Here is a 27,084-nt window from a genome sequence, read left to right on the forward strand (position 1 = left end):
GAGGAATAGCTGTATTTAGTGAGAGGAACAGCTGTATTTAGTGAGAGGAACAGCTGTATTTAGTGAGAGGAACAGCTCATGTGTTAGGGTTCTGATCATGTTAGTTCATGTGTTAGGGTTCTGATCATGTTAGTTCATGTGTTAGGGTTCTGATCATGTTAGTTCATGTGTTAGGGTTCTGATCATATTCATTCATGTGTTAGGGTTCTGATCATATTCATTCATGTGTTAGGGTTCTGATCATGTTAGTTCATGTGTTAGGGTTCTGATCATGTTAGTTCATGTGTTAGGGTTCTGATCATATTCATTCATGTGTTAGGGTTCTGATCATATTCATTCATGTGTTAGGGTTCTGATCATGTTAGTTCATGTGTTAGGGTTCTGATCATGTTAGTTCATGTGTTAGGGTTCTGATCATATTCATTCATGTGTTAGGGTTCTGATCATATTCATTCATGTGTTAGGGTTCTGATCATGTTAGTTCATGTGTTAGGGTTCTGATCATGTTAGTTCATGTGTTAGGGTTCTGATCATATTCATTCATGTGTTAGGGTTCTGATCATACTAGTTCATGTGTTAGGGTTCTGATCATATTCATTCATGTGTTAGGGTTCTAATCATGTTAGTTCATGTGTTAGGGTTCTGATCACATTCATTCATGTGTTAGGGTTCTGATCATGTTAGTTCATGTGTTAGGGTTCTGATCATATTCATTCATGTGTTAGGGTTCTGATCATACTAATTCATGTGTTAGGGTTCTGATCATACTAGTTCATGTGTTAGGGTTCTGATCATACTAGTTCATGTGTTATGGTTCTGATCATGTTAATTCATGTGTTATGGTTCTGATCATATTAGTTCATGTGTTATGGTTCTGATCATATTAGTTCACGTGTTTGGGTTCTGAACATATTCATTCATGTGTTTTGTTTCTGATCATATTCATTCATGTGTTATGGTTCTGATCATATTAGTTCATGTGTTTTGGTTCTGATCATACTAATTCATGTGTTATGGTTCTGATCATACTAATTCATGTGTTATGGTTCTGATCATACTAATTCATGTGTTAGGGTTCTGATCATATTAGTTCATGTGTTATGGCTCTGATCATATTAGCTCATGTGTTAGGGTTCTGATCATATTAGTTCATGTGTTAGGGTTCTGATCATATTCATTCATGTGTGATGGTTCTGATCATATTCATTCATGTGTGATGGTTCTGATCATATTCATTCATGTGTTATGGTTCTGATCATACTAATTCATGTGTTATGGTTCTGATCATATTCATTCATGTGTTAGGGTTCTGATCATATTAGTTCATGTGTTATGGCTCTGATCATATTAGCTCATGTGTTAGGGTTCTGATCATATTCATTCATGTGTTAGGGTTCTGATCATACTAATTCATGTGTTAGGGTTCTGATCATACTAGTTCATGTGTTAGGGTTCTGATCATACTAGTTCATGTGTTATGGTTCTGATCATGTTAATTCATGTGTTATGGTTCTGATCATATTAGTTCATGTGTTATGGTTCTGATCATATTAGTTCACGTGTTAGGGTTCTGAACATATTCATTCATGTGTTTTGTTTCTGATCATATTCATTCATGTGTTATGGTTCTGATCATCTTAGTTCATGTGTTTTGGTTCTGATCATACTAATTCATGTGTTATGGTTCTGATCATACTAATTCATGTGTTATGGTTCTGATCATACTAATTCATGTGTTAGGGTTCTGATCATATTAGTTCATGTGTTATGGCTCTGATCATATTAGCTCATGTGTTAGGGTTCTGATCATATTAGTTCATGTGTTAGGGTTCTGATCATATTCATTCATGTGTGATGGTTCTGATCATATTCATTCATGTGTTATGGTTCTGATCATATTCATTCATGGGTTATGGTTCTGATCATACTAATTCATGTGTTATGGTTCTGATCATATTCATTCATGTGTTAGGGTTCTGATCATATTAGTTCATGTGTTATGGCTCTGATCATATTAGCTCATGTGTTAGGGTTCTGATCATATTAGTTCATGTGTTAGGGTTCTGATCATATTCATTCATGTGTGATGGTTCTGATCATATTCATTCATGTGTTAGGGTTCTGATCATACTAATTCATGTGTTATGGTTCTGATCATATTCATTCATGTGGTTGGTGCGTTTCCTCGACCGAGAGCCCCAAAGGCAGGAAAAGCTTCGCCGGTGAAATAGAAGCGATCCATCAACAGTTAATAATTCGGTAATAATAACAATTGGTTTTCGGTCCAGGGTCCAGAGGCAACGGTGTCTGGGTCCGGACCCGGACCGCGGACCGCCTGGTAGTGATCGCTGCTCTAAATGTTGAGTCACAGTCTCCCTGCAGTGTTAGACATGCAGGGAGTAACGGGCAGCCTGCAGGTCTCCTCTGGACCAGCAGCGCCAGGACCACCGCCTCCAGAACCAGAACACAAGAATGTGTGTCCACACAGACCTGGACCCACAGACACAATGTGTCCACACAGACCTGGACCCACACACTATGTCCACACAGACCTGGACCCACAGACACAATGTGTCCACACAGACCTGGACCCACACACTATGTCCACACAGACCTGGACCCACACACTATGTCCACACAGACCTGGACCCACACACTATGTCCACACAGACCTGGACCCACACACTATGTCCACACAGACCTGGACCCACAGACACAATGTGTCCACACAGACCTGGACCCACACAATGTGTCCACACAGACCTGGACCCACAGACACAATGTGTCCACACAGACCTGGACCCACAAACACAATGTGTCCAAACAGACCTGGACCCACACAATGTGTCCACACAGACCTGGACCCACAGACACAATGTGTCCACACAGACCTTGACCCACAAACACAATGTGTCCAAACAGACCTGGACCCACACAATGTGTCCACACAGACCTGGACCCACAGACACAATGTGTCCACACAGACCTGGACCCACAGACACAATGTGTCCACACAGACCTGGACCCACACAATGTGTCCACACAGACCTGGACCCACAGACACAATGTGTCCACACAGACCTTGACCCACAAACACAATGTGTCCAAACAGACCTGGACCCACACAATGTGTCCACACAGACCTGGACCCACAGACACAATGTGTCCACACAGACCTGGAACCACAGACACAATGTGTCCACACAGACCTGGACCCACAGACACAATGTGTCCACACAGACCTGGACCCACACAATGTGTCCACACAGACCTGGACCCACAGACACAATGTGTCCACACAGACCTTGACCCACAAACACAATGTGTCCACACAGACCTGGACCCAGAGACACAATGTGTCCACACAGACCTGGACCCACAGACACAATGTGTCCACACAGACCTGGAACCACAGACACAATGTGTCCAAACAGACCTGGACCCACAAACACAATGTGTCCACACAGACCTGGACCCACAGACACAATGTGTCCAAACAGACCTGGACCCACACAATGTGTCCACACAGACCTGGACCCACAGACACAATGTGTCCACACAGACCTGGAACCACAGACACAATTTGTCCACACAGACCTGGACCCACAGACAGATTGTATCCACACAGACCTGGACCCACAGACAGATTGTGTCCACACAGACCTGGACCCACAGACAGATTGTGTCCACACAGACCTGGACCCACAGACAGATTGTGTCCACACAGACCTGGACCCACAGACAGATTGTGTCCACACAGACCTGGACGTGTGGTCCTGGTTCACTCAGCCTACCTGGTCACTCTCTTTCTGGCTTCCAGCATATTGTCTGACCCTGCTGCAGTAAAACGAGAGGAGACTCTGGTGCTCGGGAACTCTACACCTACAGGGGGCGCCAAAATCAACTTGTAAAACTATATTTCACTTTAGTACATTTTATTACAATAGTCAAACACATTTACTGTCAAGCCCCATAGAGTCTTCAGGTCAGAGGTATCAGGCACTTCAGAATCAGAATTAGAAGGAATTTGGCTTTGTGACAATAAACATGTACAATAAAATACGATAACCAAACAAGCAAACAAATAGTATGTTAAAACCAGTATGTTTTTAAAGTGACAAGAGATGTAAGTGTAAGTGAGCAGGGTCGTCCTTCAATCAGAGGATCGGCGGATCGATCCCTAGCTTTCATGCCTTGTACGCCTACGGTGTTTGAATCAGTGTGTGAATGTTAGTTAGTCCTGATGGACAGGTGGTACCTTCATGGTAGCTCCTCCCATCAGTGTGAATGTTAGTTAGTCCTAAAGGACAGGTGGTACCTTCATGGTAGCTCCTCCCATCAGTATAAATGTTAGTTAGTCCTGATGGACAGGTGGTACCTTCATGGTAGCTCCTCCCATCAGTATAAATGTTAGTTAGTCCTGATGGACAGTTGGTACCTTCATGGTAGCTCCTCCCATCAGTGTGAATGTTAGTTAGTCCTGATGGACAGGTGGTACCTTCATGGTAGCTCCTCCCATCAGTATATGAATGTTAGTTAGTCCTGATTGACAGGTGGTACTTTCATGGTAGCTCCTCCCATCAGTGTGAATGTTAGTTAGTCCTGATGGACAGGTGGTACCTTCATGGTAGCTCCTCCCATCAGTGTGAATGTTAGTTAGTCCTGATGGACAGGTGGTACCTTCATGGTAGCTCCTCCCATCAGTATATGAATGTTAGTTAGTCCTGATGGACAGGTGGTACTTTCATGGTAGCTCCTCCCATCAGTGTGAATGTTAGTCCTGATGGACAGGTGGTACCTTCATGGTAGCTCCTCCCATCAGTGTGAATGTTAGTTAGTCCTGATGGACAGGTGGTACCTTCATGGTAGCTCCTCCCATCAGTATATGAATGTTAGTTAGTCCTGATTGACAGGTGGTACTTTCATGGTAGCTCCTCCCATCAGTGTGAATGTTAGTCCTGATGGACAGGTGGTACCTTCATGGTAGCTCCTCCCATCAGTGTGAATGTTAGTTAGTCCTGATGGACAGGTGGTACCTTCATGGTAGCTCCTCCCATCAGTGTGAATGTTAGTTAGTCCTGATGGACAGGTGGTACCTTCATGGTAGCTCCTCCCATCAGTGTGAATGTTAGTTAGTCCTGATGGACAGGTGGTACCTTCATGGTAGCTCCTCCCATCAGGTAGTTGTTAGTTAACCGTTAGTTAAGTATTTTGTGTGACCTCATCTAAAGTGAGGACTATCTATGCCTTACAAAGCAACACAACTCTGAACTGAGTTGAAAGGGAGCGCGACCCAGGCCAGAAAGAATGCCGGTCAGTGGCACAAGGGGTGAGTATGTTTCTTAGTTTGCTGGCACGTACACATTATTGATTATGAGTATCTAGCTATCAGGCTAGTCACAGCTTGATAGCTAGCCAGCTAGCAAGGAAGCTAGTCTCAAACTAGAGGTCCTGAGACAGGCACGCGCCACCGCGTCACCTCAGTTGTCAGTAGACCAATCCAGGTGATAGCTAGATACTCATAATCAATAATGTGTATATGCCAGCAAACTAAGAAACATACTCACCACAGACTCGTCCGAGAGGCCTGGAATGTAGACGAGAGCAGCAGCAGCACGGGGCGTTGACAAAAAAACTGCGGTCAATACTTTTTCAGCTGACTTCAAAGTACAGGAAGTCCTAATAAAATGAAAACTGCAAAGGTAAAACCAATATTTAAAAATGGAGATAAGCATTACATGGATAATTATAGACCAAGATCCCGTCCAAGTCATGACGATGTACTAACTTCTAAGGCTTTGTATATAATGTATTGCTCAATCATACTTCCATATTTATCTTATTGTGTGGAGGTCAACCTATAAAACATCTATGAATTCAAAAGTTTTGTTACAAAAACGAGCAACACATATTATGAATAGTGCTGGTTACTATGGTTACTATGAGCACACAAATCCTTTGTTTTACAGATCACGTTATGAAATTTAATGATTTGGTATATTATAAAATAATGCAGACAATGTACAGAGCTAACAGTGTTGGGTAACGAGTTACAAAGTAACGGATTACAGTAACGTAATTACTTTTATAGGTAGCGAAGTAAAGTAACGCATTACACTCAACACATTGTAACTACACTACTTTACTAGACCTCAGTAACGCGCGTTCCTGCGTTACTCAAGACATGTGTACCAGTCCGAAAAGTTCTCTTTTAGCGGCGCGCGAGTCACACGACACTTCCTGATGAACAGCCTGTCACAGGTACGTCCCAAGTCTCTACCCCGCATCCCCGCTTCCCTCAACCAAGAGAAGACGCGAGGAAACATGTTTTAATTGACATGAGACGTCCTTTCCTCTGAAGCGTCACTGAAGCGACGTAGGTTTCTGATGACTGACCGACTGACATCGGATCACATCTGATCACATCGGATCACATCTGATCAGCTGTCAGTCGCTTTAACAGCTGGCGGAGTTTTGTCCGGAGAGTTTTTAGCGAACATTCCAATAAAAAAGCACTTAAAATAGTTGATTTAATGGTGTCAAACTACTACTTACATTAATAAAGACACAGTTATCATGATGTCAGAGTGGAGATGTTTTCTCTGTCGTCTGTTACTGTTTAATAATCTGCATTGAGTATTTATATACTGTGATGTGTCCTGCTTATACGCGCAGGATCCATTTCTACTGGCGGAATGAGTCTGATTGTGACATCATTATAAAATAACCCACAATATAAATATAGTTTCCCTTCATTACGTGTAAAAAGTGTTTCCTCTCTCCAGCTCTCTGATTTTAATGACATACATAATACAAGTTATTGAGGGAAACGACAGATACAATCTTAGAAGACAGTAGTTTGTGGTCCTTTTGTGGTTCAGACCTACAATGAACATATTTTAACCAGATGGTGAATAAGAAAACAGATTTAATATATAACTTGAGTTTAATCTGTGATCGTCTTCACTCTAGTATGAAACTCCAGCGATCAGTCCGCTCAGCTGCAGCGTCCAGTCACCAAAAGTGCCATTTATGTTTCAATCTTTCTTAAACCACTACAATGATTCCTATAACAAGCTGGTTTTGTTCTTAGGAGTCGGCCCCCGTTTGGTTTAGTGGGGTCTCATGTTTCCTAAAGCCTGTTTTCAATGTGTTATGCTGTTTGACCTGAATGTCCCCACCATGCACAGCCTCTTGCATCCTGTTGTTTGTGGATTCTAAAGTGAGGCATATTTCTTTGGTCAGACAGTGTGAACAGGGTTAATGTTCCTTCAAGTTAATGGCTGAGTTTTATATGCCATTTTGTTTTACATGTTTACAATACACTATGTGGAAAGGCTAAGAGATGCCCTTTATTGAACGTTGAAAATAAAGTAATGAAAGGGCCGTGATGTTTGTCCAGGTATCTTTACAGTTAATTTGTACATTTGCTTAAAAAAATGGAAAGTAAAGTAACTAGTAGTGAAGTTACTTTTCAAATGCAGTAACTAGTAAAGTAATCTAGTTACAATTTTCAGAAGTAACTAGTAACTTGTAACTAGTTACTTTTTCTGAGTAACTACCCCAACACTGAGAGCTAAAGCAAAGTCACTGCCAGACTGTTCAACAGTTGTTTTCAACATGAGTGTGAATGTGATTTGAGGTGTTTGTAAGTTTATTGTACAAAAAGCTAAAAAAAAAGGATTAAAAGAAGATGTATTTCTATTGTAGGAGTTCAGTTATGGAACAACACTGACATGATGTAAGAATGGTCAACTCATTTATTCTTTATTTTTTCTTGTTCTTTATATCAAATGAATTATCTGATTTAATGAATAATAATTTAGGATAGGACTATATACGCATTATGCTTCTACCTATACCTTTTCAGTCTTTCGTATATTACATGGTGGCTTTACTTATTAGTGTACTAATTGACTGAATAAAACAAACAAACACCCATTGGTGGGAGTACAATTATTGTGGGAGGAGATTAGTATGTGTGTGTGCGTGCGGGTGCACTATATCTGTTATATTATATAAAATAACAGGAACCCTGTTGGGAAAAATGTTTACATTTTAAGCTGCTGCATGAATAAAGTCTCTCATTATTATTATTATTATTATTATTTCCTACAAATAGTGAACCTCCAGCAGCTTTAGGTGCATGGCCATCACTGAGCTGTTATATTTAGATATGAAATGCTCTTTATGGGATCTCCATCATCAAATATAGCAAACTGAAAAAAATAAATAAATGACACAAACAAATTCATACAACTTTTCCAGTTTGATTGGTCTTTTATTGAAGATTACAGAGCACACATTAGTTCCAGTAAACCTTGGAAAACCACACAAATGAATGAAACCTTTAGTACCCAAGTGAGTTTCAATGGAAATAAAGATATGCAAAATATATGTCCCATACCCAGTGTAAGAAATGAAAGCTTGGCTGAGCAAACCTTTCCTGCCACATACAATGTTATGTAGGCTGTAATATCAAACCATATATTATGCCAGTACCACAAAATGGAATATGCAGAAGCAAATAAATACATAGAACATTTAGGAATCATCGTTACAGTAATGCCAAGTCACCATAGTATTAAAGTCAGAGTGGAAGTAGAATAAAAACAGATTTCCTCTGTTGTTAACAACAGAGGAAATCTTGTAGAAACAAATCAGAAATTCTCTTCCTTAACATGTTTGTGTTCACTTCTTGCCTGACACCATTACGCCAAACTCCTGGATGGATATTTCTTTGTTTATGTACTGCTGAAGCTGGCGATTAGTGATGTGCCCGAGGCGCACCGCTTCATCGATGGAGAACTTCTTCCCTGATTTCCTGTCATGAAGAACTGAGGATTCTCCTTTGGGGCCCTTGACCGAAATCTCCTCCCAGTCACACTCCTGGCTTTGCAGGTTGACGAACATCTTCCAGTCGATCAGACCTAGTTTGTAGGCCTCCTCCGGTCGCATCTCCTTGCCTGTATCTGGGTCAATGACCACGATAGACCTACGCAGATGGCTCTCCCTCTGTTCCTTCTTCATTCTCACTGACACCAGGTTCTTTTGAAGCCTCTCGATCTCCTCGTCCTTCTGGCCGGTTATGCCCCTGAGCTCCGCTAGTTCCTTCTGTAGTGAATCAAGCCTCAGTTCCAGGTTCTTTCCTTCCTCTCTTGGTGCAGACTCAGTGATAAGCCGAGTCTCTTTGCTGGTGATCTCGATCTCGGACCGAAGCTTACGGATCTCATTCTGCAGCCTTTGGTTTTCTTGCTGCAGACGGCCACTTTCATCACGGATGTAGTCCAGCTCTTTGGAAGATTTGGTGTTTGAGAACTCCATGTCAGAGAGCCTTGAGGTGATGCTGGCCAGCTCCTGGTCAAGTTCTCTCCTTCTCCTTTTCTCCTCTTCCAGAGTCCTCTTTAGGTTCTCAATCTCAATCTCAGCCTCTGGGTCCCTTTCAACTTGGACTTTTTCAGTGCGGACAACTCTTTCTTTCACATCGATCTTCTCCAGGGTGAGCTGCTGCTGGATGAGGATATTCAACTCTTTCTCGAGCAGAGTGCGCTTGTGCCTCTCTTCATCAAGCTGTAGTCTGAGTATGGAGTGTTCCTTCTCCTGTTGGGGATCTTGTTGCAGGACTACCTTCTGTTTGACAGTCACCTTCTCACGGTTCTCTTTGTCATGGAGCTCCAGCTCATGAAGTCTGACCCGAAGCCTTTGGATCTCCAATTCTGCATCGCGCCTTGCCCTGCGCTCACGTTCCAGTTCTTCCAGCTGCAGATCAAGGTCAGCCTTCTTACTCTGCAGTTGGTAGAGCTCATTTTTCAGGCTCTCCTTTTGTCTCTGCTCATTGTTGATGTTTTGTGAGAAGGTGTCACACTCAGATCTGAGGAGAGGGTCTTCTTCCATCTTGACCACTTCTTGCTGGACAATCTTCTCGCGCACCTGAGACAAATCAATTTTCCTCAGTCTGATCTTCTCTTCTTGGGCTGACCGTTCTCTCTCAAGGTCGAGGCGTTTCTGTTGTTCATCAGCCAATTTCCTTTTGAGAGTTTCAATTTCTTCCTTAGTCTTGGGGTCTTCTCTGTACTGCATCACTTCATTGACCACCTCTTTAGTCTGCACTTGGGGTTTGGTTTCCTTCCATCTTATAATTTCATCACGAAGTTGGCGGATTTCCATCTCAGATTTCTCAGTCTGGTGCGTTTTATCTACGATTTCATTGCGAAGTCTCTCAAGTTCTCTTTCAGTCTGGGGATCTGTCTTGTATTTGATGACTTCTTTGATGGTCTCTTTGATCTCCACTTGAGGTCCTCTGTTCCTCAGCAAGGTATGCTCTTCTTGCAGTGACTTAAGCTGGAATTCTGTATCCCTGGAGCGCCTCTGTGCCTCTACACATTCAAGCCGGAGATTCGCCACCTCATTCTCAGCTTTGGGGTCAGGGCGGACGATCTCCCGCACCTTCTCCTGAATAATTACCTTGGACTTGTCCTCCTCTAGGCTGGTAATTTTCCTTTGGAGATCAGCCTTTTCTCGCTGTGATGATCTTCGTTTGCTCTTCTCGTCTTCATACTGCCTTCTGAGGTTTTCTACCTCTCTTTCAAAGGTAACATCTTTCTCTACTTTCAGAACCTCTTTGATGGAAATCTTCTCCTCGGCCATTGATTTCTCCTTCTCCATCCTCCGGAGCTTCTCTTGAAGAAATTGGAGTTCATCCTCCAGCTGCTTCCTGCCATCTGTTTCCTTCTGCCTCCGGTCAAGGAGCACCCGGTACTCTGTTTCAAGTTGGGGATCATTCTGGACTTTGATCACCTCCTGCTCGGTGATCACCTCCTGTTCCTTGCTCTTCTCTTCAGCCAAGAGTGTCACCTGCTTTTGTATCTGAATCAGCTCATTGTCTTTCATCAACTTCAGCCTTCTTAGCTCATCAAGCTCTTCCCGAAGCTTGCGCATTTCCTCCTCCTGATCACGATCTCTTTCTATACGCAAGACCTCCTTGACCGTGTATTGCTGTGCCCCTTCTTTGACTTCTGTCTCAAGGCCACGCAATTTCAACTTTAGTACCTCAAGATCATTCACCAGGACATGGGTAGTGCGGCGCTCTTCTGAAAGCTTCTGCTGGACCTTATGGACTTCCTCATCAAGCTGGGGGTCAGCAACCTTTTTGATCAGCTCCTTCTTGACAATTGTGTCCTGAGGCTTCTGTCCTTCAAGGACGTAGATGTCGGACTGGATAGTCTCAATTTCTCTCTCTAGCTGCTCCCTCCTCTGGACCTCATCGTCCAGCTGCTTCTTGATCCTCCAAGGTTCTTCTCCTGGGGCAGCAGTATTGACTGACCTGGCATTTGTAGACTGGATTAAAGGGACCTCGGGTTGCTGTTCAGGATAAATCATCATCATTGTTAATATAATATTAATAATAATAACAATAATAATAATTATCATGTGAACATATTTCACCTGGTTGAGAAGACTTTGGGCAAACTCCAGATTCTGAAGCCTTTGCTTGTTCACAGCATTCACCTCGGTAAACTTTGCCTCAATAGCAGATTCCTGTAAATGACATCGAAATTACATGGAAAGCACATACAGTAAACCCTGATTACGTCAGTGGTTCACAACCTTTTAGGGAAAACTATCTGCTAATATGTACATCAAAGAAAAGTCAGAAACAACCACTGATGATGTCACCAGAGTTATTATATCTTCAACAGAAAGGCTGTGTTATAAACTTGGAGTGCGTTATTGAAAGATGTGGATGGTTATCAGTCTAAAAAAAAGACACAAAAGAGTTGCATTATGGGAAATGTGGGATCCTGGGTTTCTGGGGGCATGAATCAGACTAGGGACTAAAAGTCTGGACATCTCAGTTTCTAATGGTGTTGCTTATTCTTTTTTAATACGTCTCTCCCAAGCTCCCCAACATTATGGAAGTGCTATACAAAGTTTACTAAAAGTACCCCTTTAAATGTGTGTTGGTGGATTTAACGGCCAACCTATGCTGAGAAAGAGCTAGCACAGTTGTCTTTTTCTTAACCTAGGACCAGGGAGAGGTTATAGAGAGCAGGGATGGAGAAGGCCGAGATAGGTTGTAAATCTATTCTGTGTACTTTGAAGTACTTGCTTATTTCCCTACAGTTATGTCTGATGTCTGACTCAATTGTCAGTGACATGTCATGAAAGCTTAGCTGGTGTGCCTTACCTCTGCCTTGACTCTCTGTGCAGGTGACTCCAGTCTGTTCCTCTTGTATGTCTGAGGTACAAGTCCATCTTCAATGTCAAGGATAGATCTAAACTTCTCAGTTTCATTCTCGTAGTCCTACAAAGAAGAAACAGTTCATTCATCAAACTATCATCTTATTTAATTTCTGCAAATTAAAGTTAGTGAGTGATGTGGTGGTAAAAATCAATGGATATCTTACTTTGACAGCATGTTGGTAAAGCTGGGCATTTTTGGACACGTTGTTCAAGTCAGACTCCTTTCTTGCAATATCAGAGAGCAAGTTCTGAAAAGAAGAAAACAGAGAAGTTCTTTTAAGAGTTTTCCTCCAGCACCACTGACTGAATATTATTTTTCTGCACCAGTAAATATGCGTGTATCGCCCTGTTGCTCGTCACTCTCACCCTCTGATTCTTCAGCTTGGTCTCCACTTCCCTAGCGCTATCAGTATCACGGGGCTCGTAGTTCGGGACACGAGACAGCCAGTTGTTCAGATTGTCATAATCATTGCGGTAATTGTTGGACGCCATCTTTGCTCTCTGCAAGCTTTGAGACCTGCAACACACAGCAAAAGAGATAATTATACACCGCCTATGAATATGATATGTGTTTTTGTGATTATTCTTGACCCTCTTACCTGGTGTCGGTCTGCCTGTTGAGGTTATTGAAACGCTTGTTGAGCTTCTGGACGTCTCCCTCTTGCCTCTCAATGTCGGGGCAGTGCTCTTGGAATTTGGTGGCCATGTTGTCACAGCTGCTTTTGGCCAAGCGCAGGTTCTGCTCCGTCTCAGCGATAACGGGCCTCTTGGACCTCAGGTCGGATGCAATATCCTACCAGAGTGACAAGGCAGACTAATTAAATACACACAGTATGTTTTATTCAGGAAAGAATAATACAGACAAGTCAATGATAAAATGACACCGTGTGTTGGGGACTGTAATCCTTTTACTAATCTTATACTGAATATTTTGTGATGACAGCATCTTTTTACTTGCATACATCATGAACACGGGTGTATGTCAGTAATTACAATTGGATTAAGCATAGCTTTATTTGGAAATATGTGAGCACAACATAAACTAACATTTGTCTTTATTTGCAATTCAATTCAATTGATCAGGAAGCCACATTATAAAGTTATTAAGACTATATTTTTATATTTCATGTGTCAAGGAGGAATCACAAAACCATCTAATACAGGATCCATCTTGGTTAATATTGTAACTGTGTGAAAACCCATTGTATTTAGCAAATAGGCAGCTTTTAGATCAGTTGCCTGCTTTGCCTCATTAATAAATCACATTTATGTTGTACTATCTTCCACATAAAACAGTTGCTGAGCTGATTTTTGAGAATATTCTTCCCTGTTTAGTTGAGTGTAATAGCACACAACCATCAGAAAGAATGTATATTGGTGTGTGTGTGTGTGTGTGTGTGTGTGTGTGTGTGTGTGTGTGTGTGTGTGTGTGTGTGCAGGATACAAACTAAATGGGGACCTGCTGTTCCATGTGTAGCTCCGTAGCAGTACTAGACAACACATCCTACATGTTTAATCTGTCAGTAGGCCCTTTGTAAACCATTGTAATGCGTGCTTAGAGGGAAAGAGGCATCTTACTGCGAGCTCCCGCTGCGTTTTCTCCAGCGAGGAGATGTCAGATGGAGCAACCTCCTCCCTGGCCAGCTTGTTCTCATAGGTGGACAGTAAAGTCTTTCCATTTTGAAGGGAAGTCTCCAGCTGGTTGGAATTCTTCAGTCTAAAAAAAAAAGGGAAGTGCAGTTATTCTGTGAGGAGAATTGTATATAATAGAATAATAAATAAAATAGGAAAGCTGTGAAGTAAGTTACCAAAATACACTCATCCATAATGAATAATGTGAACCAAAGCTCTAGCTGAGTCAGTGTTAGCTGTTAGCTGTGCTAAACTAATTTGGATTTCTTTTGAAGTGGGGTTTGTATGTATACTTTTCGGTTCTGCAAAGGTCAAATTATTGTTTTTCTGAATGTAGTCTGCTGGCTTTAAAGACAGCAAAAATAACTACTTCAGTTTCCTGTTGCAAATGGCTGTTTGATGGCAAGGGAGAGTGGATGGCAGCCGCAAAAATCCAGTTCAGTCTGTACGATATTTATAGAATAGATAGACACTTTTCTATGCTTAATTTTTCCTCGCAGAGCACAGATGTTACATCAATCGGGTTGTTTGTGTTATTGTGTGTCTCTGACTGTGGGCGTGTTAATCCTCACCTAACTACTGTAGAAATATGGATAAGAATTACATCTATTCATGTGTACGACATCATGCAGATATGTCGGGTCACGTGGGAACATATTTACAGGAGGGCTAGGGACAATGTTTAATATTCGAATTTGAAAACATAAGAAACACCACTGAGTAGCTAGAGAATGATATAAAACCTATACACAACAATCACCACAGGAAAGGAGACAGAAGTAGAAATCGAGGCCCATACTTCTCCTGAGAGCACTGAAGCAGCGTCTCGACCTTGGTGGACTTCTTGTTGGCTTCCTCCACCTTGCTGTGCAGTTGAGGAGCGCTGGCACACGTTGGGTTGGAGACCAAGAAGCTCTTTGCTTCCTGCACTTTAGAGGACTTCTCTGGTTCAATCTTTCTGACAGCAGCAGCGATGTCCTGAAGGGAAGAGTCGGAGTTGGCGAGTTGTGAAAACTCTGAGCTTTTTGAGCGTGATTGAAGCTGAGGACGATGTGTGAAACATCAACAGAATGAAGTGGAAGTCTTTACCTTCATGTCCTGCAGGCGGTCAGCGCTGTCCTGCAGTGGCCGGTTCTGCTCCAGCGGCGGGCGCACTCGAGCATAAATGCCCTTCTCCTGTTTGTCCAGGTCGCTGACGACCTTGTCCAGACCGGCCATCAGCTGGCGGCACTGCTGCTCCTGTTTGTCTGAGATCACACGCAACAGGATGAGCCTCAGTGTCTGGCTCCATCTATTCAGTGAACGTGGAGTCTGTGTCTGACATGGACACATTGTACTTCACAGGGTAATTGCTGTGTAGCGGACACCCACCGAGAAATTAGAAAATCGGAACTAATAAACCTATTTCTGTCACTCAAGGTCGATAGATAGATACTTTATTAAATCAGGGATGAAATATATATACAAAAATAACAGCGATAAATGATATGTACAGCGCAGAGAGTATTCATTTAGGAAATGGTTGAACATTAAATGTACCCTGTGTCCGGACACTCAAACCGACCACGTTTTATGACTACGATCCTTCACATTCAGGACATGGAGAGCATCCAATTGTGAATAAACAACGTAAAGAATCCTTAACTCAATATTCGAAGCCTAGACTTAGTAAGTATTATATGTATAAACCTTTGAGTTTATAAAAGTTATGTATAGTTAAGTTGGTGATAGCCAACTCTGCCTACAATTCTTGTAGATTCCTGCCATGTAAACTGGGTGTTTAATGACTCTTCCTGCCAGCTGTATGAGGTCACAGCACGTTACATCCAATCGGAACAGCACATGAATCAAGTTGAAAGGGGAAGACGTCAAAGTGTCCTCAGAGCTGCTGCAGAGCACAGCAGCGTGGGATGTACCTGTCGCTGTGCCGGTCCCGCTCTCCTTCTTCAGCTCCTCGAAGCGTTTCTGCAGCGTTGCACTGCTGCTCGCCATCTTCTGCTTCACAGCTTTTTGCTGGTTTGCCAGGCTGCAAACACAAGAAACGGTTAAAGCTGCACTGGATTGAAATGCATCCAGCACATGTTGCTCTTGTACGCCTTCATACACACTCACTTGTCAGAGACGGCCAGGGCCTCGGGGGCCGTGGGGGGGATCATGAAGCAGACGGCCGGGGCGGTGAACTGCCGTCCAGCTGCGTCCTTCACGTCCCATTTGGCCCCGTTGTTCCGGAGCAGAGTGTACCTCTCCCCGCGCAAAATCGGCCCCTGTACACAGCAATTACAGTCTGTCGTCTAGTACTGCACCACGAATGTACCTTCCTCTCGTTCGAGACCACAAAACAGTGTTCATCACAACATGTGACACTTCTTGACCTTTAATAGGAAGAACACAATTCATCTAAAGAGGCTTTTAAATTGGATTTTGGGACCATTGTGTGTCTTTGGCAATCAGAGCTCTTGTGTCTCCATGCAGCACCTTTGTTATTTTCTTTGCTGGCAGCAGATGATTTTAATGCGTAAAAGCCTTCTACAAAAATATATCCATTTATAAATAATTTAAACTGAAATGAATCGTCCATGTCTGAGGCCCTTCAGGGAAACAGTGGATTGCGCCTCCCGGCCTGGGAGTGAGTCACTGCCCCACGCTAGGTTTACTAATAACTAATAACTAATAGTCTGTAGTTATTCCAGCCTCTATGCAGTCTATAGTCAAAGGTTTACTAATAACTAATAACTAATAGTCTGTAGTTATTCCAGCCTCAATGCAGTCTATAGTCAAAGGTTTACTAATAACTAATAACTAATAGTCTGTAGTTATTCCAGCCTCAATGCAGTCTATAGTCAAAGGTTTACTAATAACTAATAACTAATAGTCTGTAGTTATTCCAGCCTCTATGCAGTAGAGGTCGGTAATGCTACAATAAACTGAAGTTCATCTGTCTGAAGTAAGAGGATGTCTCTCCATGAACTCAAAGTCGTTCTTTACAAGTGTTTAGATTCGGAGCCTCTCCAAACAGACAAAGCCTTTTAAAGCTGACAAAACACATGAGTGTCCGACACCAGGACAATCAGTGCTATTGACTAATTCAAAATAAAAGGCTCCCAAAAAAGGGATTGCTGGGTTCTAGGAGATGTTTACATCTGCCAGCGAGCTAAACTAATGCATTACTGCACATGATGGGCAGTAGTGAGAACCTGGAGTCAGAGAGGTCAAGAGACGACCGACACACAATGAGCTTTGCGACACGTGAGCCAAGAGCTCACAGGCTCTTTAGTCGAAGCGCAGACTTCTTCAAATCCCCCGTGTTCTCATCCTGAGGGTTTGATGAGATACTCAGTGTGAGTCGGAGCTCCCTACTGGAGGGATTTAAATACATTACACCACAAAGCCAACAAGTTACAGTCGTACTTAGAAACAGCAAAGCAAAGACAAAGTGCTTAGTCAGGCAGAGAACAGCCGGGATTAGACTGATAGCAGTGACAGAGGAAACGTGGCATGAAGTCAAGATGAGATGTACTGTTTTCAGTTGAAATGGGGTCACTGCAGCACACAGAGGCAGTTAGACGATAAAGAAGAAGGAAATAAGGCAGTTAGAAAAAAGCTTCCAAAGAGGGAATCAGAAGAAAATACTACAAATTGGATTTACCAATAGAAAAACGGTTAAATCTCTTTTTGGTCTTAAACAACTAAGGTCAGAGAAAACGTGTAGTCCACAGTGGGACGGATGGTTTGGTGTCACACCGAGTGCAGAGCCAGGCTACCGGTGGGTAACGCTGTGGCTCATTTTAAGATCCACAGAAAGTGAAGATTGTCCTAAATACCGTCAGCCAACACAGCTGGTTAAATAATCTAATCCCCATTGTGAACACGATGAGTCGGAACTCTTTTTCAGAAGCTTCATATCTTGACAAGAATCAAGAAGTCACTGAGGACCTGAACATGTGGAAGTAAAGGATCTTAGTTTCTCACATTTATTAAATACCAACTAATAGCAGCTGCACCCTACGTACCTCGTCGGTGTCAAACTCGCACAGAGCCTCAACGGGCACCGGCTTCGGGGGAGTTTCCCGGCGGTACATCAGAGGCAAAACCTGCAGGCTGCGCTTCTGAAGAGTCTTGACCCGTTCATCAAGGTGGTCCACGGCCTTGGCTTGGTCCTACTCACACACACACACACACACACACGTAGCACATGTTGTAGTGTTGCAGGAGGAGTCAGTGGTACAGTCGGTCAGCACTAAAGAAATACTCACATCCAGCTCCGTTATCAGGCCTTCCATCTGATACATATCTTTGAACTCTGGGTTGTACTTCTGGTTGAGGTCTGTGTCCATCCGCTTCAGCAGGTCCTGAGTGTCACGCGCTTCCTTTTGGAACTGGACACACACACACACACACACACACAGAGTAAGCTTTACCTGTTTAAGTGTGTGTGTGACATGTGTACATCCCTGAGGGCTCATCGGTCCCCGTGTCTGACCTTGTGGTACTCGTCCATGTGTTTGAGGTGGTTTTCCTCACAGATGAGCAGGTTCAGGTACTCCTTCCAGTCAGCGTGGACTGCCTCCATGTGAGCCTGACAAACAACACAGTGTGTGAGCACTTGAGTGATTAAAATCATTTTGTATTTTTTTTAAGTTAACCAAAGCGCTGTACAGTTCAAGGCAAGGTTAGGTCTGCTGTGAATGAACAAACAACAGGGATTTCATCTTTGAAGCTGGTCATAAAGATGTTTGGTTGTGTGCGTTTACAACATGAAGAAGTGTTGTTCCACACTCTGAACCCTTTAAAAACAGGGTGCAAAAATCCCCCCGCGCCTATTATCAGACAAAAAACAACATATTATCTCCAGAACCGCGTGGTTGTCTCACTTCCTTTAAATTGCTACAATACCACAACCCTTGTGCGAAGAGACATCTGGTGTGAAACATAATTTAAGTAACCGTTAAGTTTAAGTATCTATGTACATTTTTGAACCGAACAACACAGTTTTTTGACTGAAACTCCTTTGTACACCCAAATGCTGTGTTCTATTATGATTTTTGTTACAGATTCCGATTCTGTAGGTCCTATTCTTTCCAAAAAGCTTCATCCACCTTGCATTAACCTAGACAGGTTCTAAAAGTCTCTAAAACTGCCTACGGAGTGTGAATGTTAGCTAGTCCGGATGGGCAGGTGAATGGGTGAATGATCTAACATCCAAAGAGCCCAGGTGCACGTGCAGAAAGTAAAAAAGGAAGACCATTAAGAATGAATATAGGGATGGATGAGCCTGTACCTCAATGACGTTCTTCCCTGGATGCTCAGCAGCAATCAGCTTCTCTCCGTCCTCATTCAGTTTGGTGACTGTGGCCTCCTTGGACTCCAGACATTTACTAATGAAGTTCTGTTGAGGCAAGACAGATGTAGTGAGTAAACTGTGGACCTCCCTGCATGCACTGATGCTCATTGCGCAGCTTGATATCGCGTGGCGTTGGCTACCTCGTACTGCCTCTGGCGAGCGGGGTAGTCCAGGTTGGCGTCGCTCCAGTCATAGTCGATCCTCTCCTCCGCCTGCTGGTCCATCCAGTACAGCTCATTGGTGCAGGACTGCATGTAGTTCCTCAGGCTCAGCAGGTTGCGCTGACGAGAGCTGGAGCTGGCCTGCAAGCACATACACAAGCATGAGGACTGGGATTCCCTGGAAGATGTTGTTCTAAGCTGAGCTACATATATTTGTATATAAATATCTCTCAACATAAGTAAAATGGTTTTGTTTGTAGACAGAGTGCACCAGTTTATACCAGGATAAACTGGTGCACTCTGCAATGCAACAGTAGTTTAATTTAGTATGTTTATAATACAACGTATTAAAATTCATGCAAACATTTGCTTTGTTCATTTGCTGGAAGCAGCTCCTGACCAGCAAAACCGCTCCACAGAACGGTCTGGCATTATGCGTTTTTCTTATTTTAAACAAATCCAGATAAATCCAGTCTGAACTGCATCAGCAGTTCAGCAATATTAAGTTTTATTTCCTAAAAAACCTCGGTGTTTTCCGAAAACAGCAGATCCCTTTAGCTTAAACGTTACTCAAACAGGAGGAAAGGCTGTATTTGTTGGGCATTATTTTCAGTTGCGGATTGATCTCTCTCAGTGTTTGTAATAAAATAAACTACAGTGTGTGTGTGTTCTTGGTGATGAAGGAACATATATACACTCTGGATACACACACAATGTTTGCTTGTAGCATCCCTCAGGGTTTCGAATAATAATGCAGATTTTATTCAAATGTGAACCCTTTGACACTGACAGGTGGAGACCCACCGGTGAGATGCGGTGAACCTGCAGTGAAGTGCTTTGTCTGCAAGGCACCGAAACTCCACAGAGGGCTAAAGGCCGGCTGGAGAGAGGAGAGCGTCTTTATGCAAGACCAGCCTCCAGTCACCGGTTATGTGGATTAGAAAGACATTTAAACACACAAAGCTCAGAGAGGGGATGTGGGTGTGGTGGATGATTACCAGTAGTTTGGCGTACTTCGACTGGAGGCTACTGACGTATTCCTGCAGAACAAGACAAACAAAATGAAGATCATGCAAGTCATTTACAAGTGGAGAGCGTTTGCATGCAACGCACTCCACTTCAAGTTGTACAAATACATAACCACAGTTCAATTCAAATACGTTTTTATAGACCCAGAGGGCTTTACAACCAATTACTACTTGACTCATCCAACTTTTCAGTCGGATACCGACATCTGGGGTATCAGTATCTGCCAATCAGATACCAGTGATTAATACACGGTGTGCCTCCCTGTGTGAAGAGACTGGGCCATTCTTTGATGAGTAAGGAACCATCAGGCTTCACTTCAACATGGCTTCTTCTGGCTCCCTGCTTTGTACCTTGTCTCCGCCGGCTGAGATGTGAGGAGCCAGAGCCTCCACCTCACTGTGGAAGATGTTGTGCTCCTCCACCTCGTTCTCCACAGATGGAAGGTCCTGGCCAAAGCCCTTGTTGTTCAGGTTGTCCTGGGCGGAGAGACAAAACAACACGTTCAAGTCACGCAGCGGCAGTTTGGTCAATCACAATATGTAGAAAGTCAATAATAAGTGAAAGAGCTAAGGCCTCCAGTACGGAGAGCATGGAACAAACAGTCCACACTTAGGCTCTCATGTGAATACATGTGAACAATGGATATGTTCTTAACTTGGTCATCTTTTGATCGACTGACCCTGTTTCCCCATCACCCCCTATATCTTCACATACATCCAACTTCTTGTAGCTCAGCTTTGTTAATCCATCAAAGCTGCATTCATTAAGCTGAAAGTATGAAAATATATCAACACACACTGTATGTGATGCTGCATCACTTTCTGTTTGAGGAATCATTTACTTGTTACAATACATTTCATGGTGTCATGAATAGCTGATGAATAAATTTAGGCCTAATCTGTTTTTGTACATTACTTTGGATGGTGTTAACGTCTGTGTGAGGTTTGAGAGAGTGTGTTCTTCAAGTTGGAAAGAAATGTAATAAAAGAAGAGAAACCACATTGAGGAGAGTTTGCCTTTTTTCCCTTCTCCTTGGACGCATTGTTGGGTTAGACATCAACCAGTTCTGAGCGTGATCTCTATGTTCACAGAGGTCTAAGTCAGGTGTGTGAGTCCTACCAGTTTCTCATCCATCATGTTTCCCCAGTTGATGGTGGGCTTCCCCTCAGTGCGGGTCAGGTGGTAGATACGGTCATGGTCCTCTTTCAGCTTCAGCACCTTCTCACGCAGCTGCCTCATGCTGAACACACACATGAGATGATGAGTGACACACATTAGTTCTACGAGTACAAATAATTACAAGCAGCTTGCTGACTAACACACATGAAATGGCTGGTAGTCCAGAAGATGTAGTCCAGGTATCACACACAGCTCTACTCACTCCTTCTCTATCATCTCAGCCTGCGGATGCTGGAGGCGCTTGGCGTTGACGGCGTCCTCATCCAGGCTGCTGAGCAGCTCCAGAGAGCTGAGGATCCTCTTGTTGGTGTCGTCCTGATACAGAGGCTGCTTCCCCTCATTGATCTTACTCACATCCTGCAGAAAAACACAGTGGGCGTCTATCAGCTGAAGGGTTAGATATGAAGCGCTATCTGACGGTGTGTGTGTCAGCGTGGCCAGGTCTCTGGATACCGTGTTATCAGACTGTACCTTGTTGAGGTTCTGCTCGATGTCGTAGCTGAACTTCTCCACTTTATCAGCATTCTTCTGCAGCTTGTCGATCAGAGTGCTCAGTTCTGTGGACGGAGCGCTGGAGACAAACACAGGTGAGTGGGCACGCTGTCCTTACTTCCTCCTTCAGCATCACAGACAATTACTGCTTCTCATGATGTGAACATCAGGCGAATGTGTCAATCAAAATGTCAGAGTTAACACTGAATGCCAGCATCACAGAGGTCTGGTTACATCATGAGGGCTGTAGCTTGAGTGGTCAGCTGGGATCTATATCTCTCCCTCACTTTACTGTGTTTCTGCAGCAGTTGGGAAATGTGTTGTGAACATTGGCGTGTCAAGTGGGGAAAATATTTCATACTTCATAAACATAGCGAAATGAAACTTGTCTGTTGGTCTGTACCAAAGATCCTCTGTGAGGGAAGATGCTCCACTCTGCGACTCCACTAGAACCAGAGATCACTAGCGTACAGCCGTGAGCTGGTTCTACTTCATCAGGCGAACATCACATAACAACCATCATAGGTCATAACTTTTTACTGTTAACAAACAATTATTAATCATATTTATTAACTATCAGTAATGCTAAAGGTTATGTTAACGGTTTGTTATTGCACATTTTTTTGCATAAGAACATTTTAGTACAGTATATTAAGTAATTACTAATGATTAATAAATGTATATTAAACCTTTAAGAAATATTTTGTAAAACATTTAAATAATCTATAAGCATTATTGTGATGCTATTATAAAGTTACAACCAATGATTAAAATACCTTGTTAAAAGTTAGTAAATACTTTGTCAACCATCTATAAACATTATTAATATAGCTAATACTTTGTCACAGTGGTTAATAATTGGTTTCTCTGCCATCTATATAATGTTCATAGATGGTTTTGAAACAACTCATTTGATTATCAATTATGATATGTTACAATATGTTCAACAATAAGATGTTAATAAATAACAAATAAATAGTATACTAATGTAATCAGTCTCTTATCGGCTGTGATACCACATCATTTGAAAACTTATTATTTCCCATAAAACAAACTGATGATAAAATAACTAATAGCATTACTAATACTTAGTAAACATGATTATTATAATTTCAGTTCAACATTAAAATAGTTATTAACTAAGTGTAGTGAACTAACAATATATGAATGGTGGTTATTATACAGTGTGACCGTAATACAGTTCAAGAACTGGACCTGACTGGATGGAAATGATATTACGCAACATTATAGAAGTGAAAACATGTGTATGCACACAACATCCATCAATCCCCACCACTAATACCACACCACGTCTTTGATTCTTCAGCCCAGCTCGGCCCGAGAGCTGGCTGATAAATAATCTGATTTCATTGGCTGATTTGAGTAAATATGTGGTGTTTGTATTAATGTCGACTGATGAGAAACAAGCACTTGGAAGTCAGAAATATGTTTGAGATGATTTCTAAACCGTGTCTCTATTTCACAGATTGTCCACCAGAGAGCACTGACACCTTTATTTCTTTACTGTAGAAGTAAAAACCTTGTTAGCAAACTAACTAGGGACCAGTACTGTGCTACATATTGTCATCAGACGTCTCTTCATGGTTTATTAGTGGGCTCTATTCACGTTCCCTTTCCTAACCACAGTACCCACATTTTACTTTCTATAAACTCCCAATAAATTATTGGCGGATTAACGCTGCAAATTATTTACAACACTCCTCATATGATTTCACACGACCACAATAACTGTTATGGCAGTCATGTTCCACACTAACTCCAACATGAGCAAATACCATCCAAGATATTATCTTCTAATGTAGTTTAGTGAGTGTCGTGACAGACACTGCATACTAACTTTCATTTTAAAGCCCTACTGGTTTTGAAATGAAACAATATCAGACAACCGACAATGAAAACAAGCTGGAACAGGGACTGGAGAGTTCTGCGGAAACCGCAGCAGCTAGTTAGTCTGTCGAGGCCCATCGAGTGAAAAACACCCTGAGGGGGTTCCTGTCGCCTCCTCAAAGTCAACACGCTGGTTTACACAGAGCAAATGTGGGAACATTTATGCTTTCAAAGCAGATATGTTTGTTCGAGAGAGAAAAAAGCAATGTTCACAGAGAATAGCCTCATATTACATAACTATGAAAGGTTATCTTGAAAGCCAGTTCCACTATGCTGCTTTTCCCTGAAGCGTCTGAAACCAAAGCACCAGTAGTCCTGCCTGCTCCACTTCGTATTCTGAGCTACACACAAGCCGTCACTAGTTTCCAGGGAGGCTCACTGGCTAGGACTCAATGTTTTGGTTCTGCTGGCTCTGGGCGGACCCGGCACTGGAGCGTGAGCTCGGGAAACACAACTCTGATGATTAGAACCAGAAAGCTGCAGCGCTGAGTCGTAGAGGGTGTGGAGGGCGTCCTGCTCTCCGTCCACAGGGTGCCGACACATGGAGGAGCAATGGGACCCTGCTTGTGCTTGTTTTGCGTCTCTTTGAGATTTGTTTGTGTCTCGCAGTGGCCGTATTACATCTCTATGCCTTCGGAGAAAGGGAGAAAAGAAAGAAATGCACAGAATAGCCCTTTCCCCCCTGACAGGAAAAGAAGGTGGGGGAAGTGAGGAGATAAATGAGAAACACCTGTGAGATGGGAGGATAACATAACACGCAGCATGGAGGACAGCAGAGAGGAGTGAGATCATTGAAGTATCTTGTGCTCAAAAAAGAATAATAGTTGACGTAGACTAAGCCCAGAGGCCCCCTGACCGATTGGGCCCCATGTTTGAATAAGGAAAGGAAATGTACAAGAACACATGGTGCCTCCTTGCTGCCTGTCTTCTACTTTCTCTGAAGGCAACAGGCCTAAACGAGCACATGAACACCTCAGCGGTAGCTCCGAGGCTTCGGCCACCGGCCGTCTTTAGATCTCGTGCTTGGACTTGAAGCTGTCTTTAGCTGCCAGCTTGCCAGATACCTGAGATCACGGCTTTCATGCACCGACTGCAGCCTGAAGAAAGAGAGCAGCATGAAGAGAATGGAGGGTGGAGCTGCATTATTAGGATTCACTTGACAACCACCGCCTGTCAAGTGTTTAGCAGTGATTATAAAGACACATCTTTGCTATGACTTCCTGCTTGTCTCACTGCCTGATGAGCAGAAACTCATACGAGTAACAAGCATGCACATAAATCATGATGTGGTATGGACTTCCTTAACTAAGTGATTCTTGCATATATTTGTACTGTATTTATTGTTATGTTCCAAAGTACCAAGACAAAGTCCTTGTATGTGCAAGTCCTTGGCAATACAAGTGTTTCACATTCTTTACATAATGAAAGAGTCATTCTCCTTCTCTTGGTGGTGGGTGCGACAGTGGGAGGAACAACACAGCTCTCAATGGAGACTCACTATTTGAAAGACAGATTAGTTGATCTTCTTGTACAGTGACAAGGAGCATTGTGCTCACTGAGCAGGAGGGGACGATGATTCATTCAAGGAAATAAACAGACTGGCCCGGTGGAAAGACTCGAATGGGCTCGGTGCATAACGTGGAGGGAGAGGCTGAGGAGGACATCTGAATACTTATCAAACCAGTTACTACAACTTTACTGCGCAGCCTGCAGACCGCACCCTGCTCGAGTTAAAGCACACATTACGCAACCCCATCGGTCCCTGAACGCAGCACGATCCGGACCCCAGCTGACATGAAGTTACATCTGAATGATGAACCGACGTCGTGCTGCAGAAAGCAGACTTTTACTCGGCCAACAGTGTGTATGAACCACGTTAGTGTTCAAAATATACACATACAAGTTCACTAAATAAACTCACCTTCAGTCTTTAGTGCATAAACACGACATGGGCATTCATTCGGCGGTATAGGTTTTTATATATATATATATATATTAGTGTAGCGGTTACTTTGTTCGGACGGAACCAAAGAGGAACGTTTGCACACGGAAGTATTAGAAGTATTTCATGACTTTGACAAAGCAAGGTCACCTAAAAGAGGAGTTTGGTGGCCGCAGAGGTAGCGTGACATACAGAGGCGCCATAGTAACCCTGCGCGCGCGGGCGGCACTCACCTGGCAGCCGGCTGCGTGATTACGGAGCTCTTGGACTTCTTCTTGAACATGTTGACGGGTCACCTGTCAGCGGCTTCCGACGAGAAAAACAATCCCAGCAGGACAGGTGAACCTCGGCTTTTAGTGAGTCCTCTGCTCGCTGCGCTGCTCCGGGTGTGTGTGTGTGTGTGTGTGTGGGGGTGTGTGTGTAGGTCCACGCGCCTTGTCAGTGTCACAGCTTCCACTCCCACTGACACGCTGTGAGTATCACCCAGCTGGCCCGTGGACACCACCTGTCCCTGTCAGACAGCAGGGACAGGTGGAGCCAAGACTAGGTCCCGCCTCCAGAGAGGTATTCCCCCCCCCCCACACACACACACACACACACACACACACACACACACAAAAGCCAAACTATGTCAAACAGGGCGTTGACACCTGAAACAAGTGTCTATTTGTACAGTTGATGTGTAACAGATGCAGATGGACTTATTATTACGCAGTGTGTGTGTGTGTGTGTGTGTGTGTGTGTGTGTGTGTGTGTGTGTGTGTGTGTGTGTGTGTGTGTGTGTGATTAGCTCTCTAGCTGGGGGGTGTGGCAGCAACGACTACACTGTCAGGCTGAACCAGTCAGACTGACAATGTTCATGCCTCTACCGTGTGTGTGTGTGTGTGTGTGTGTGTGTGTGTGTGTGTGTGTGTGTGTGTGTGTGTGTGTGTGTGTGACAGCGATACAGGCATTCCAGGTGAACTGTTTCCGACCTGAACTAGGTAGGGGCATCAAACTAGATCACACATCAAAGATGTGAGGACTCAGCTCTTCACTGTGACCTCACAATGAACACTGTGATACTTTTTTGGCATTCGATCAGCATTTAATTTCTGTGTTTTTTTATCATGTTTTTAAACTTGTTTTAATTGATATTCTTAGAAGGAGGGGGAGGA

The 27,084-nt window shown here is 43.2% G+C and overlaps 1 protein-coding gene across 1 annotated transcript; it reads right to left on the minus strand.

Moving 5' to 3' along the window:
- Positions 1–8,256: 8,256 nt before the first annotated feature.
- Positions 8,257–26,292, minus strand: ppl (periplakin). The gene is made up of 22 exons (XM_079232967.1): positions 26,161–26,292; positions 22,057–22,156; positions 21,788–21,942; positions 21,526–21,646; positions 20,757–20,882; positions 20,376–20,417; positions 19,357–19,518; positions 19,154–19,261; positions 18,356–18,451; positions 18,129–18,251; positions 17,886–18,032; positions 15,988–16,139; positions 15,792–15,901; positions 14,965–15,122; positions 14,675–14,853; positions 13,822–13,960; positions 12,843–13,036; positions 12,610–12,760; positions 12,408–12,491; positions 12,188–12,304; positions 11,446–11,538; positions 8,257–11,361 (listed from the first exon to the last, which is right to left on the minus strand). The coding sequence occupies exons 1-22, from the start codon at positions 26,208–26,210 to the stop codon at positions 8,692–8,694; spliced, it is 5,277 nt and encodes a 1,758-aa protein (XP_079089093.1). The 5' UTR covers positions 26,211–26,292; the 3' UTR covers positions 8,257–8,691.
- Positions 26,293–27,084: the final 792 nt, after the last annotated feature.

The sequence above is a fragment of the Taurulus bubalis genome (genome assembly GCF_910589615.1).
Source record: "Taurulus bubalis genome assembly, chromosome: 17".
Classification (NCBI taxonomy): domain Eukaryota; kingdom Metazoa; phylum Chordata; class Actinopteri; order Perciformes; family Cottidae; genus Taurulus; species Taurulus bubalis.